We start from the raw sequence: 15,327 nt of genomic DNA, 5'->3' as shown, positions 1-15,327 counted from the left end.
CGGTACTATAGAATATGAAATGTTGTGGGATTATTATTTTTTAAAAAAATAACCTACACTGTTGGAATTTACTAAGTAAGTTTTTTCTACTAATGAAATAGCACAGTGTTGGTTTTTTTTAAGTGCAAGCCCTCATAGTTAAAGATATAAAACGGCAATTCCATGGTTGTATAGCACGACATAGCTCAGAGCTGAGATTAGAGAAACCCTGTAGAGTGGGTAATACTTGAGGGCATCTACAACTAGAAAAGTATGTGAATTTAGGCATGGGAGGAAGGAAGGATCTGCTTTAAATTTAGTGTAGGGTCACTGAATCTTAATGATAGATTAAATAGGGGAGGTGGAATAATGAATAGGGGTATGCAGTGTGTAGCACTAATACTAGAAGTCTATGCTTTGCAGTGGTTATTTAATGTCTTTTCCCATATGTTTCTGAATAGAGAAGGTTATGGCAGGGATGAGCTAAGGAATAGCTTTGTTAGTGAATAGTTTAAATGGAAGTAATTTTTTTTAAAAAGAATTCATTCTATGAATATAGTAAGACAGCTTGTTAGTCGCTTAATAGGACAATGTAAGAATACTTAATACCACAGACTTTAATGTTCATTATGAAGTATATTTATAATTAGGTGTAATCTGTATGAGAATGTGTGGTGGAGTTAAACGCTTTACTCTTACAGTCTATGATGATAATAATAGATAGTTATAGCTCTGAAAACAATAGACCTTTTGGTTTAAGTTTATTTTTATTACCTTGGTTACAGTTGCGCTAATTTCCAGCTATCTTGTGGAAGTTAAGGATCTGACAAAAATAGACTGAAAATTAGAAGGGAAAGGCAGCATTATTGAAATATTGGCTAGCAACGAGTCTATGTACATGTACTACATGTCAATGGTGTTTGTATGAGCAGTGTGTTTGTTTGTGGTTTATCACATATGAATAGGTTGCATGGGCATGTAAGAGTGTGAGAGGGTGATGGGAATGGCCACTCAGAAACAACTGTGCACAACCTCCCCCTGTACTTTTAGATGCTATTTATGAACCTACTAATTTAATATTACTATTAAATTATCATACTGTATTAAAGACACAATTTGATGGGGAAATCTCTGAACACTTGAACTATTGAACATCTGTGAATGTTCATTTGAGATTTTTCTAGATAATGAGAATAAACCTCTGCTTGGAATGGCTTGTTTTGGCATTCTCTGCTTCATTATTATCTTGGCTTATTCCAGGCACAAATTAAACTGCTCAGTCAAATAATCTCTCAAGGTCATTTTTTTCCTAACCTCACATACTTGATCTTACTTGAGAGCCTCTGAGTGTTTTCTGCTATGAGGCTCAAAATTTCTCTCAAGTGTTCCACTCTACCACAGTGGTTCAGCTACCTTTGAAAAGCTTGGGATAAGTAAGGGGTGATGGAATCTTTGGTCCTCAGACTATCTTAGGAGAGCTACTCTGATCTGTTCTACACTTGAGGTCCTACATGATGTCAGGTGTGGGGCAGATAAGGGAGGGCAGGGCTTCAGAGGAGCAAATGGGAGCTTTAAGCGGGTTCCCAATTCCTCTTTTGCTGGAAAAAGGTGTGCTTCCAACCATCCATCTGTTGATCTGAAAGAAGGAGATGTGGTTTCCATTTAATAGAAACTGCTTCTCCGTCGTAGCACTGCTCTTTGAAGCTGCCCTTGCTGATCTGTTCAACTTACGATGTCCGAGGTTGAAAGAATCAGGGTGGAGTGTTCACCTGTTCCCCATGCTGCTTCCCGCATTGCTGCTGTGGGAAGCATAGATAAGTCTTTCTGAGCACATTATTCAAAGCCCTAAAAAGATTATAATTCAAGGACAGTCTCACAGAGTTCCACATGTGGTTGGACCAGTCTGCCAAAATTCTAAGATGATTGCCTTGTGTGTAAATCTCTCAGACAGAGAGATAGTGTCTACATTTTTGGAAGAGATGCACAAAGGTTATCTAACTTCTTGTTAGAATGAAAGTACCCCTAGCATTTCAGGTGTCTCCCATTCCTCAAAACAGTCAGTCAAACCTTTTTCAATTTGGTTCATAGCTGATCTTTGCATGTTGTATCTGCAATCAGGTGGTTAAAGGAATGACAAAAGGATGGATTTATCGACTCCTTCACTGCATGTTTATATTAGTGAACTGGGGATCCTCATGTATGTTAGTGATGGTGTCAGGGAATCTGGATATAAATTTTTATTCAGCTTATTGTTACCCAGTTGTGTGATAGTTAAGTTACTGAATCAAACTTACATTTGTTTGTTTCCCCCCTTTTTTAAATTAAAAAACAAACACAGAGTGTTACAGTCAGCTCCTTATCATGCAACGTGGAATGGACATACTACTCAGCTCTATTAAGCCCCATGTTAGAGTGTAGAGAGGCAGCAAAAAATCTTAGGCCAGCCTGATTCCACTAAAATTGTTTGCTGGAATTGGGTTTGGTTGGCTCTTCGGTCACTCCTTGTTCCAAGGCTTTTTAAAACTGTGTGACAACCTCTAATTATAATTCCTGGGTCACTTCTCTTGCATGGTGACTGGAAACATGCCATGTTGACCTGCATCACAAGTACACGGAAAGTAAAACTATGCATTCAAACCTTGGTTGTCGAGCATAATCTGTTCCTGAAAATTGTTCGACTTCCGAAATGTTCGACAACCGAGGTGCGGCTTAGGATTGGTTGTAAGAGCTTCTTGCACCCAAGCGGAAGCCGCGTCAGATGCTCAGATTCTGAAAAACTTTTTAAAACCAGAGCATTTACTTCTGTGTTTTCAGCATTCAGGAGCTGAAACATTTGAAAATGGAGCTGTTTGAGAACTGAGGTATTGCAAGGCAGGATTACCGTACTTAAGGAGTGCTCTCTTTGTCAGCATTTCAGTTTTTATCTATAAAGTGTTAGACCTCATTTTATAATGTAAAATCAATGAGATGATAGTTTAAACTATTCATAGCAATTTAGATGCTGAAGCACTATACCATTGCTGCAATCAATGCAATATCACTACAGTATTTTTGTCCAGGTTTTACAGAAAAGCTTTAATGCTTTTTTAATGATGGTCTTATGGTCTTTTAAACATCTCTCTCTCTCTCTCTCTCTCTCTCTCTCTCACACACACACACACACACACACAAACTTTATAGCTCCAGGGATTCAGATTTCCAACAACTCTGATGCTACCAGTATTGCAGCCAATAAACACAATTTGAATGCCCATAGACAAAGGAACACACACTGCAGGCTTACGCCAAACTGCTGGCCCATACTTTGTCAAGCTGGAAAATGTCACCATATGTGCCAAAGTATCTGGCCCTTCCAAACACATGATAAACAGCTAAGTGTCTCCAAACATGTTCATTCACTGTCAACATTAAGAATTGTGTAGTTTGTTCTCATTTCAGTTCTAGCAAAACCTTCTGTTGCACCTGCTGAGTTATTGTGGTAACTCTACAAGATTTGAGAACAGTATTATAGACAGCATTCTGTGGTTTCTTTATCTGATAAGCATTCAACTTATCTTCTTTCGGGAGTTTGTCACTTTAAGTATTGGTAACTCCTAGCATCTCTTGCTACTCATGAAATGCTTGGCCTTTCACCCAAGAACATGGAGAGGATTTGAGAGGATCGTGAATTTGGAACATAGTCAGCATTTTCTCCTTTTTATATAACCTTTCCTAAGGGAAAGGGAATTTGGAACCCCTTGCCACTGTGTATCAGGTGCTGATGCTCTCCATTTGGCTACTGTGGAAAATGTTATGTGGTCTAGTATAAGGGCTCCTCTTCTGTTCTGCTGTAAGTACAATCAGCAGATATGATCCACTGTACTAAGGAATGCTGGAAACTCACACTGAGCCTTTGGGCTGTGACAACATTTTTATTGCATATTTAAATACCATTTATATTAGGTTGATGGATATCAAGGCATGGCTGCTGGGCATGAAGTAGGTATTGCCTGATATACCAATTTATTCTTACTCTGATATATTCTCACACTTCTTTTGTTTCTTAGAAGTAGTGAGGTCATCATCTTCCAAGATCATAATGACCACTCACATTATACAGAGCTTATAACCCACCTACTCTCAGCAGCCAGAAGCCTCATAGCCATACACTGGAGAGACTTGTCAGGAGTAAACATGGACCACTGGTATCAAATTGTATGGGAAATGACCTTACTAGAAAAGCTAACCAATAAACTGAAACTGACACAGGGACAAATGGAAGAGGATGCCTTCACCCCAGTATGGCTCCCCGTTATTTAAAAGAAATAGTGAGGTCACGAGCAAAGAACCTCAAAAGGATCAAGAAAGTTGGTTGTTTTTAAGAAAGCTGTCTTTCTGTTTTTGTGCCTCCTAATGGATCAAGAAGATTCTCTCAATTTTTATATAACTTTGAGTGCTTTCTCCGATTGCTTCCTTTGAGATATCAGGGATTGGCACCAGAAAGCTACTGAAGGCTAGATGAAATTGTAGCCAAGAAAATATTATTTGGAATGAATGAGGACCAAACTAAAGGTGGGACAAGAGATGTTGTGTATGGTACTGTGTGAATTCCCCTGCAGGGCAAACAGTAGCTTGGGAGTGATTTCACTAGGGAAAGCAGTGCAGTGAAGAGAGGATGAGCCCTTTCCCAGTACTGTCCTCCAGATCCAGACCCCTGTCTCCTGGTTTGTAATTAAAAAGAGAGAGAACAAAATAGGGGAGATCCTATTCACCCTAACTTCACATGTATGCTAATAATGTATGATCTGATGGAGACTGACCAGGAATGAGATCTTTGAGTTGTGGCAGAAAATTTGATAAAGATACCAGCCTAGTTTGCGGCAGCTGTAAAAAAAGAGAGGCAAATTCCATGTTAGGAATCATTAGGATTTTCTAATGAGAGGGAAAGGGTTTGGAGAAAGAGAGGGGGACAGAGCAAGAAAAGGAGAAAGTTAAAGTGGGGCTAGTAATCAATGAATATATCTATATATTTATATCGATATAGATATATAGATATAGATATAGATATAGTTAAAAGGAGGCGGAGTGAGGAAGAGAGAGAAAAATATAGAGAAGTCCAAAATTATTATCTTTTATTTAAAAAAATCAGAACTGAGAAAAAATGTCAGAGTTGAGTACCATAGTGCATATGGGGCTGAAGTGGGACCTTGATGTGGAAAAGCTGAAGAAAAAAAATGTCTTGCAATAATTTTTGGTCTTTTGTTTGTCTTGCAATCCTATGCACACTTCCATGAGAATCACATTGAACTTAATGGGACTTAGCTCTGATCTAACAAGTAAGGATTTCACAGGAAAATACCCTTGTTGTTTTTCAGCACTGTCCTTTACCCTTTACAAGTGTAACCCTAATCATGTTTACTCAATGTGTTCAGTGATATATACGTCTTTGCAAATGAGTTTTCAGTTTCAGCCTTAGACAGTATCTTCACAAACCTGAGTAAAGTGGCATTAACACATGCACACAATCTTAGGCTTTCTCTCTTTCTTACTCTGTCTCTATCTCAGAAAGAATCCTTGGAACCCACCTGTTCTGTAATACAATCCCGCGTCAATGACCCCTCATCACTCCATTTGTCTGTTGTATTGATCTGTTTGTTTTCCAATGCTGCTGCAGGTGCCCTTAAACAACAAGTCTGTTGGGGGCAGGACATGTGATATTTGAAAGACAGAGACATCCCGGTATACGTCACAATGCAAACCGTGTTATTCCATTGATGATAGTAAAATAATGCCGTATGTACAAAACAGATAAAGCTGCTCAGGTATTAGTTTGCTCTTGTTCTTAATTGGCTTACATGATAGGAGATGATATTGGATTTCTTGATTCAATATCATCTTATAGCCTAAGAAACAGGTATTTGGCATTATTATTACAATTATTATTATTACTAGAAGATTTATTCATTTGGCATTTTTTTTGAAGTTTTCCACAGTTTTTATCGGAGAGCCATTTAGACTTGATATTTTTTATTATATTTCCCAAAATGAAGTACTGCAGAACGCCATTTTCAGAGCAACTTACTAGTTTCTTGTGCTAGGAAGTTTTTGTGAAAAAAGTTCAGTATTAAGAGGAAATGAATATTGAGTAAATAAAATTGGGACCATTGAAGGTTTGAATTTTCAATTTCAAGGTGTTCGAGAGTATAATTTAATATTGAATTGTTTTAAAATAAGAGGCTAGATACAGTATAGATACCCCAAATATGGCATTACTTATTGAAAATGTAAGTTCTGCTCCAAATATGCATACCAAAATGCTGTTGTGGTCAATTCTAACTCCCCTTGAAATTCCCACATTCAGAATGTTAGCAATGACCCATTGCTAACACTGAAAAGGCACCAATAAAATTGTAGTCCCTTTCTCCAGTTGCTATGTCATCACCTTTCTGGGTAAAAATGCTTTATTTTATCACATTAGACTCTGGTGCAAGGGTAGTTAACATTGTACCCTCCCAATGATGTGGGCTACAACTCCCATCAGCCCCAAAAAACATAGAGCAGATGGGAGTTGTGGTCCAGCAAAATCTGGAGGGCACTGTGATGACCTATGCTCTAATTCAGGGATGTCCAACAGGTCAGTCGTGATCTACTGGTAGATCCCCATGAGGTTTGGGTAGATCGTGGTCGATCTCTGACTCCTGCCACGCCCCTTCACCCCGCCATCCATTGTTGTATGATCTCTGGAAGCTTTCTCTGAACTGATCCATAGTGATCTTTTTGTGAGTGACTTTACCTGTTTGTCTCTTGCCTTTACCCCCCCAAAAAACGGGGGGAAAGCCTTTTCTTTGTAACCCCCAGAAAGCGGGGCCTTTCTCCTCCCTTAAAAAAAACTCAACAAGTTTGAGCTGAACCCCCCCAAAAAAGCTCAAAAATGGAGGTAGATCACTGCCAGTTTTTAATTCTAAAAGTAGATCGCAGTCTCTTGAGAGTTGGCCACCCCTGGCTGATGCCTCATCTCTCTCTCTCTCTCTCTCTCTCTCTCTCTCTCTCTCTCTCTCTCTCTCTCTCTCTCTCTCTGTGTGTGTGTGTGTGTGTGTGTGTGTTTGGAGAAGCATGTGTCTAGAATGCACTAGTGTTCCATCTAGATAAAGTTTACACCCTCTACTTTCATTTCCAGAGCAAATTATTCTTTCATGCATTGTTTTACATGGTGAAAATCATGTAAAATATTCAAATGCAATCTTCTTGAACACTCTTTCTGAAGCCCAACTGTAGCACCACTACCAAAGCATAATGACTTGGATCTTAACTTTAATTTTATGAACAGAAAGAAATCCCTTCAACCACTGTTTCCCGTTGGTGGAATCTAGTGATTATCTGTGTACATTGGAGAGTAGATAGAACTAATTTTTTATTTTATGTTCTGGGGTCTGTGTATCCTATGGGCTTGCTGTCTCTGATTCTTAGGGTACGTCTCTCTCTCTCTCTCCCCCCCCCCCTTCTGCTAGATGACTGTCACAACCTATTGGCTTCTCTGGCTAAATTTGAGAGAGCATTCAACATATATCTGTGGTCTGGTTCACACATAACACTAAGCCAAACTCCTAGATGCTTTGCTCCTTGCTTTTTTTTTCTTTTTTTCTTTTCTTTTCTTTTTTTTTTTTTGCTGCTGAGCTTAGCCATGGTTTGGCTTAGTAAGTTGTCAGAACACGGGCTTGTGGTTTAGCTTTCTCCATACAAACCACAAGCTGTAACCATTGGGTTCCTTGTGTTTTACAGCTTGTGGTTTTCTGAAAGGGCTTAGCCATGAGCCCAGGTTTGTTCAACACAATACAAAGCCAAACCTTGCTCTTCCCCAGTTTTACTGCTGGGCTAAGTGGCTGCAATCTCCTCTCCAGGAACTTGCACATTTGTTTGTTTGTGCTAAGTTTGGCTTAGCATTGTGTGAGCTGGACCCCTGATCTATGTGGCATGTATTCTCTAGGCCCAGAGTTCTTTATAGTTCCTGCTGAAATTGTGTTTGTTCATGTTAAGCCATGGTATCTGTCCTCTTACATTACAAGTCCTATAGTTGTTGGCACAAGCTCTCTCACTGCTCTAACACTGCTTCTGATTGGCTCCAGAAAATCTCTCAAGATTTTACAATATCTTGATACCACATATAGAAACAGGCAATAGGTTTTCACAAACTCCTTCAAGCATGATCTATGTTGGGGAACCTGTGGCCTTCAATATATTGCTTAACTAAAGTTCTTATCACCCTTGACCATTGGCCATGTTAGCTGAAGCTGATGAGAGCACAGGAACATCAGAAGGACTGTGGATTCCCCATCACGATCTACAGTTTAACCCCATTATTAAGCTTGCAGATCCTCCCCACCCTCCATTCAGACCACCAAGCCCAAGTAAAGTCTCTCCCTGCCTCCATGTTTGAGAGCTGCATAGATACATATGGGCATTCAGTCTACGTAAAAATATCCCCAGTACAGAATGTATATTTTCATATTATATAAATAAATTTTAAAATCTGTTTAGAGACAGATTTTTAAACAATTACACCATTGTTGCATCACTGGGAAAGCAGACTTTTTTTTAACATGCTGTGGTTAGAGAGGGAGACTGACTTTGGCATCTTTTCAGAACCCATTTGTGAATATAGCCTCAGCAGTTTGTTTAATCAAACATAACCCTAATACATTTTACATGGTACCTCCCAGCTGAGGCTGGTCTCTAACAACTAGTGTATTCTGCAACGAGTTGCTCAACAGATGTCATTCTGGTTGAATAATGAAGCAGAATACTTGTGCGTTGGCTAACGTTACTCGAACTTTGATCACTTTTGTTCAGCACATCAGTCTGGCATTGTGCTTTATACCAACATAACACTATAACCAGAGCATGCCTTTCAGGCTTAGAATAGCAAAGGAATGTTATTGAAATCAGTGCAGTTACAGATGAGTGAATGGAAAAAGGAGAATACTGTTTATTTCATAATACTGTGGTGTTGTACTTTGGAATTAGAAAGGAATGTAAGGAATCCAACTCCAGATTTTAGTTATTTTTACTTCACAGGCTTTTGCTTCATTCAGCTTATGTAGCTGCTTTAGTATTTAATGTTAGTCAACAAAAATCTTAGTTTTTGAGACTGATGAAATAATCATAATTATTGAAATGAAATGTATCATGTTTGTTGCTGTGATAGCTGGCAGAAAATATTATTTTGCACTTTATGCATTATTTCTAGACTTGCCAAAACTAACAGATATTTTAGAAAACACAGCATAAGATTATTATATTTTGGAAACCAGTTTGTATTAGTTGCCAGCTGAGGTGGGATGTGCATATTATAAATAAAATAACAAATTTACTCATAGCTGATGGGTAGATCTGCCACTGTCACGAGAGAAAGTGGGCCCCATCGACTTCTTTGTGTATATATAGATATAGATGATATAGATATACCATATTTTTCCGTGTATAAGATGAGTTTTTTTGCTAAAAAAATTAGTAAAGAATTGGGGGGTCGTCTTGTACACGGAACATGGGCATCTGGGGGAATTTTTAAAATATTTAAGCATATGTCTGGGATTTTGGCTTGGGTGAGCTGAGGTGGTCCCTCCTGCTGCCATCCCCCCTTTCTCCCCCGCCCCAGGCTGCATGCTGGCGACTGGCTCGCCTCCTGAATCCCCTCTGGCTCAGCCACTGGATCAAGAACAGCTGCCGCCACTGAGAGCTTCCTCACCTACCTTTCTTTGCCCTTCTTTCCTTTTTTCCTCTTCCCATCTCAAACTCCCACCCTGCCCCCGGCCCGCTCACCACCTTTCTCAGCTCAGTTTGCTTGACGGCATGGCCTGACATAGAGCGGCTGCTGCCTTCCCCCGGCTCTTCCTTGGCATCCCTCTTGGGAGCCTGCTTCCCCACAGCAGCTGCTGCCACCAAGGGGGAGCGTGTGGTGCCCCAGTTGCTGCCTTTGCTTCTGCAAACCGGTGAACTGCATGCACCTCATGCTGGAAACTTTGAGGGTGATCGCCCCCAAAAAGATCAACAACTTGCCACCACCCATTATCCAGATTTTCACTTCTATTTTAGGGTTTCATTTCCTTAATTTTGGGTTAAAAAAAATAGGAGTCATCTTATACATGGGTGCATCTTACATGTGGAAAAATACGGTAGATAGACCCAGTGGCGTAGCGTGGGGGGTGCAGGGGGGGCCGGCCGCACCGGGCACAACATCTGGGGGGGCGCTCGCACTCGCAGCTCTCCGCCCCTACCTGGCTCACTCAGGGTTAGGGGGCGCAAATTACTTGCCTTGCCCCGGGTGCTGACAACCCACGCTACGCCACTGGATAGACTCGCAGTCCATGAGTTACACCACTGCAGCACCGCCACATCTGTTCCAGATCCTAGTTTTACTATGGAAGCCTTGCAGTGCATAACATGGTCGTTTCGCCTATTAAATCCCCGGTTGGCTGGGAGGCACAGGGTGTTCTTGGCATAACAGTGTAAGTTTGGCAGGCCCCTGGCAGGGACCCCCACCAGCTTAGCCCTCCAAGGCTTGGGGGAAATGTACTGGCTGCCCCCCCATACTGCATGGGCGTGTATGTAGCTGTCAGTAGGCTTCCAATAAAAGATGGTGCTTTATGTCCATTGTGTTGTTGCACAATACTATCCAGAAAATTAAACTGCTGTGTAGTTTGGTCTAGACTCAGGTTGATGGTGGGATGAAAGTTGTTGAGGTTCTGGTAGAATTTTCCATAATGTTAATTTCTATTTTCTAAATTGTTCGTAGCGGTCTAGTATTCTTAGTATTAAAACCTAATACTGAATTTTCTTCAAATAGGTGCATTTTATTTCAATAATTACACAAGTTTCTGCAGTTGCAGAATTTCCAAGTAGTTACTTAACATTATGTATTAAAATATTGAAGAGAAGCAATATTTGTTAAAAACATATATTTGAGAGATATTTAAGACCATACTTTAGGCCATTCCAGTTGAAGAAGTGGAAAGTCAGCCTCAGCCTCAATCCTCGTAATTGCATGATACATTTTCATAATCTTCAAATCATCCTTTGAACAGGATCTGATGGAAGTTCCACAGGGGCGCTTCTCATATAATGGGTTTTTTAAAAAAATGAACATGCACCTAGAGCTACAGAGAACAGTAGCAGGCAGACATAGGTCCTGCAACAAGTAGGTGTTGCAAAATATCAGTGGTCCTGAACTGTTTGTGTACAACTAGTGATTGCCTCCCATGTGGATAGTCCAGTATTTTGTACATACATCAGTAACACGAGAGAGGGCCTTCTTTGTATAGGCGTGCAGATTGTGGATTTCTCTTCTGTCCCCCTATGGCTGGCACCAACTCTGTTGAGTTTCCAGCACCAGCTGAAAACTTGCTGATTTGCTCAGACCTTTGGAGGAATTTGCTGAATTGCAGGCCATCCTGTTGATTTTAGGGTCCTGTTCTGTTGCTTTGTTTTAATATGCATTTTGTTTTGATTTCAATGTAACATACTCTTGACATAACCTGTTCTGGGATTGCCTTGGCAATGAAGAGTAGGTGAGAGATATTTAAAATAAATAACTGAATACTGAACAACTTCAGTGCATTCACTTTCCCTTAATTATGGTACATCACAGCAACAGATACTAGGACCCTGGACTGTATTTACATAATATTCATGGGGTGAATAAAATCTTATGCATGTCAGTCAGTTATGGTTTACTAAATACACAGTGCCCTTTCTGCTTACGCTTGGCATTTTGACTCCATGAGAATATCTTTCAAATAACTCTGTTCAGAAGGTGGTGGTCCAGTGGATGTAGCCTTTGGCTTGGATTGTAGGCGCCTTGAATTTGGGTCCCAGTTCCCATTGAGGTCTCTGTGGTTGCCTTGAGCAAAGTGTCGTTTCTCAGATTGAGTTCCACAGCAATATCTAAATCGCTGAACAGGATTGTTTTGAGGCTGAGTGAAATTGTTTGCACATTTTAAATGACCCTGCAAAGGATAAATACTTTTGACAACAGCAGTTCGCCTAAACAATTTTGTGTTGTTTCTGTAGGTTAAACGAAACGTGTATGACCTGACTAGTATCCCTGTTCGTCATCAGTTGTGGGAAGGCTGGCCTGCTTCTGCTACCGATGATTCAGTAAGTCACAATTTACTTCATTTTTTTTCGTACATATGATGGTTTTGTTTTCAGACTCTATGAAAAACACTTCATTTTTACTATACTCCTGTGTGTCATATAATTGTGGAGTTGGTCCAAGCTCCTGAAGTTATATTAGTAATTCAATATTTGGTGCTTAACTGTTTGACTGATCCAGTAAAGCACTGAAACATTTATTTCATAAGCTGTTCTGAATAGGTCAATTGAAATGACCAGAGCACAGTCAGAGCACAGTCAAGGATTTCTACTGCCTGGTTTGGAAGGGGCCAGAACAGGCTGTGCGCCTACATTGTGTGGCTTGTGAGTTTCAAGTGTGCCAAGTGAGTGAGAAAGAGAACAAGCCTCCTTTACGGAGGGGCCTTCATAGAGACCTGGCCAGTAGAAGATGGCTGACTCAGATATGGGATATGGCTTATATGGCTAAAATAACCAATAGAATAAGAGTAAGGGAAGGAAGGAACAGATGGAAGACTTCTTGAAAATGTAGCTTGTTTATTGCAACAACATGGTACAAATACTCTTAATTCATATTACATGGGGGATATTTGAGCTATAAAGAATCAAATCTGTAACAGCTACAAATGCTTTTTGCTACTCTTTCCTTTTTAGTAAAATAGGAAGGGCCTTATTAGTGGATGTAAGATAACACCTAATGTTGTAAGTTAACTATTGTTTTTAATAAAATTTGGAGTCTTTTTAATTTTTTAAAAGGTGAAAAATAGTAGGACCACATAAATATCTGTGACCCCCATTCAGGAAGGACAGCCAAATTCAAACAACATTTGAGCATGTGCTTAATTACTACCTGAAATGTTTAAGGCTTCAGTTCTCTGCATACTTTTCTCTAGTCCATTTTCCAAGATTTAAAAGTCAGTCTGTGACAGGAAGGGAATAGGACTGAAGGAACCTCCTGTCTTTGCTCATCAAAAAAGGAAAAGTTTTACTATATGTGTGCTAGTCATAGGGTCCACTTTAAAAAGGCTTTTGGGATTAGGACCATAAATCATGTTTTAATCTTACAATAACTACTGCAATGGCTGTGATTTCTTTTGCAACCTGTTGGGAAATGTGCTGTCTCCCTGAATTTAATGTATTTAATTTAATTTTTATTGTTTTTGCATACTGAGTTCAAAGAATGGCCGCACATTGCTGCCCATTTGGCAGAACAGTGCCACACTGATATTTTCTGGGAAAGTAGCTAGTCCTTCTGTTGGAAGTAGAACTGAAGCTTTAGATAAAAACAAACATAGACAAGGTTAATTGCAACCTCTGAAATATATTGGTGTGTTGTCATCTGTTGCTATTTGAGTTAAGGCCAGAAAGGATTTGAAAACCCATGATTTCTAATCCAAATGCCAGCAGCTGTTTGGAAAACAGCCAACAAAAACATAACACCTCCTTGTAGGATAGGATGTCCAGCATGTATAAAATGCACAAATCTGTTTTTAAACTCTGTTTTAACAAGTGACAATGTTGCAGGTGATATTTTTTCTTTCTTTTCAAGTTTAATGAAACTGGTGATTGTTAAGTCATCTGCTTTTCAGGCAGACGAGTCCAGAAAGCTCCCAGCTTGAAACTACTGCAGCTGAGGCCTGTCAGCTGTGTAAACAGTTCTGAACGTGTTACTCCCAAAAATATAATTAATTTCTATCTGAAATTAAAGCCACCAACTTAATATTTATGAAGATTTAACATTAGCAATAACAGTTAGAACACTTCTCTCTCTTTTGTCATTTATAGACAATTCACTCAGAAAGTTTATCGCCTAATATTCCCTTGTGTCAGATTCCCCCCCTTTCTTTTTTCATTCCCCTTCTTTTGGTAATAACTTAATTTTTGACAGAAAGATGTCTCAATGGTACTACCCAAGAGCAGAGATCTAACTTTTAACAAAGAGTTAAAGAAGGACTTGATTAGAATACTTTTCATTTACATTTTATGCACCATAAGAAATACTTTGTAATACCACAGGAGGTTTTTTCAGTGCAGTTCTCGTTAACCTTTGCCTTAGCAAACAGGACAACTAAATAGACTTCCAATAATTAGATTCCTGTGTAATCGAGTCTCCTATGAACCTCATAAGCTTCAATCTTTTGCATTACCAGAAATGCATCAAAGTCAAGAGCTTTTTTTAAAAGCAATGTTACTGCACTTCCCTTTAGAGCAATGGCATGTTCTTCATTTATCGTTTTAGGCTAATGACATACGGGAAACTGTAAGAGATGCCAATAACTCTTTCAATTTTTTTCTTAAAGCAGTATCTAAAAGTCTACTGGTAAGGGAATGTTTTCATGCTGTATCAATTTAACTGAGAAACAAGGGTGTTGAAAGATAGCTAATATGTTGTTTTACCTTATGAGAATGATATTTCTCCCCAGCATCCACAGAGTAGGAATAATGGTAGCACTGGGAATTTGTAACTGCTTGATCTAATTAAAACACAGTATATGATTTTCATTTCTCCAATTTTCAGATGATCTACTTTTGGGGGGTAGGGATCTCTCTGATTGGCGCTAAAAATATTTCGCTTGCCATGATATTTCTTTTTATTGTTTGCCACTGTCAGTCAACATGTCAGCTTAATAATGTCTGGTGCAATTAGGGTAGTGAACTCCCAACTGTCTCCAAGATGTTGTAAAGCTATTGGGGTAAAACTATAGGGGCAGGAAATCAGTTGTACACAGTTTGTGAATACGTTCCATTAGCAGTTTGGGATTTTAATAGAAACTATTATTGTAGTGAACATAATTGACTTAAAATAGCAACAAGAGATGCTTTACTTCTTATAGTCTCCTCAAACACTTGTGGCCACTTTAAGAACCAAGGTGGACAATGTAGGTCTACCTTTCCCAGCGTGGTACCTTCCAGATGCTTTGGATTACAAGCCCCATTTGTCTTAGCCGGCATAGCCAATGGCCAGGGATGATGGGAGTTGTAGCTCAGGACGACCGGAGGGTGCCAGGTTGGGGAAGGCTGATGTGGGACTTGTGGGCCATATCCAGACCAAGAAAGTTTTCACCAGCCTGCATGATCAGTGAGAAATGTGGGCGACTTTCCTACATGCCATTCTACATTGCTTACACTGTCTTAAAATTACTTGAGCCCTTTGCTTCTATAGCCCTCCTAGTTGTTACAGCTCTGAAAGGGCAATGTATGTATCTCCTTCTGACTTTCCTGTGTCCAGCTGTATTTTTCCCC

At 39.6% G+C, this 15,327-nt stretch overlaps 1 protein-coding gene across 1 annotated transcript in view; it reads left to right on the top strand.

Annotated features, from left to right (window-relative positions):
- Positions 1-15,327, top strand: part of FAF1 (Fas associated factor 1) — a 166,837-nt gene that overhangs the window by 66,871 nt on the left and 84,639 nt on the right. The window contains exon 8 of the mRNA XM_081913955.1: positions 12,022-12,108. Within this exon, the coding sequence (XP_081770081.1) occupies positions 12,022-12,108 (87 nt within the window). The remainder of the gene's footprint in view (positions 1-12,021; positions 12,109-15,327) is intronic.

This window comes from Podarcis melisellensis, assembly GCF_964234715.1.
Source record: "Podarcis melisellensis genome assembly, chromosome: 6".
Classification (NCBI taxonomy): Eukaryota; Metazoa; Chordata; class Lepidosauria; order Squamata; family Lacertidae; genus Podarcis; species Podarcis melisellensis.
The sequence above is the reverse complement of the archived record's forward strand: the minus strand, read 5'-3'. Positions and strand labels throughout refer to the sequence as shown.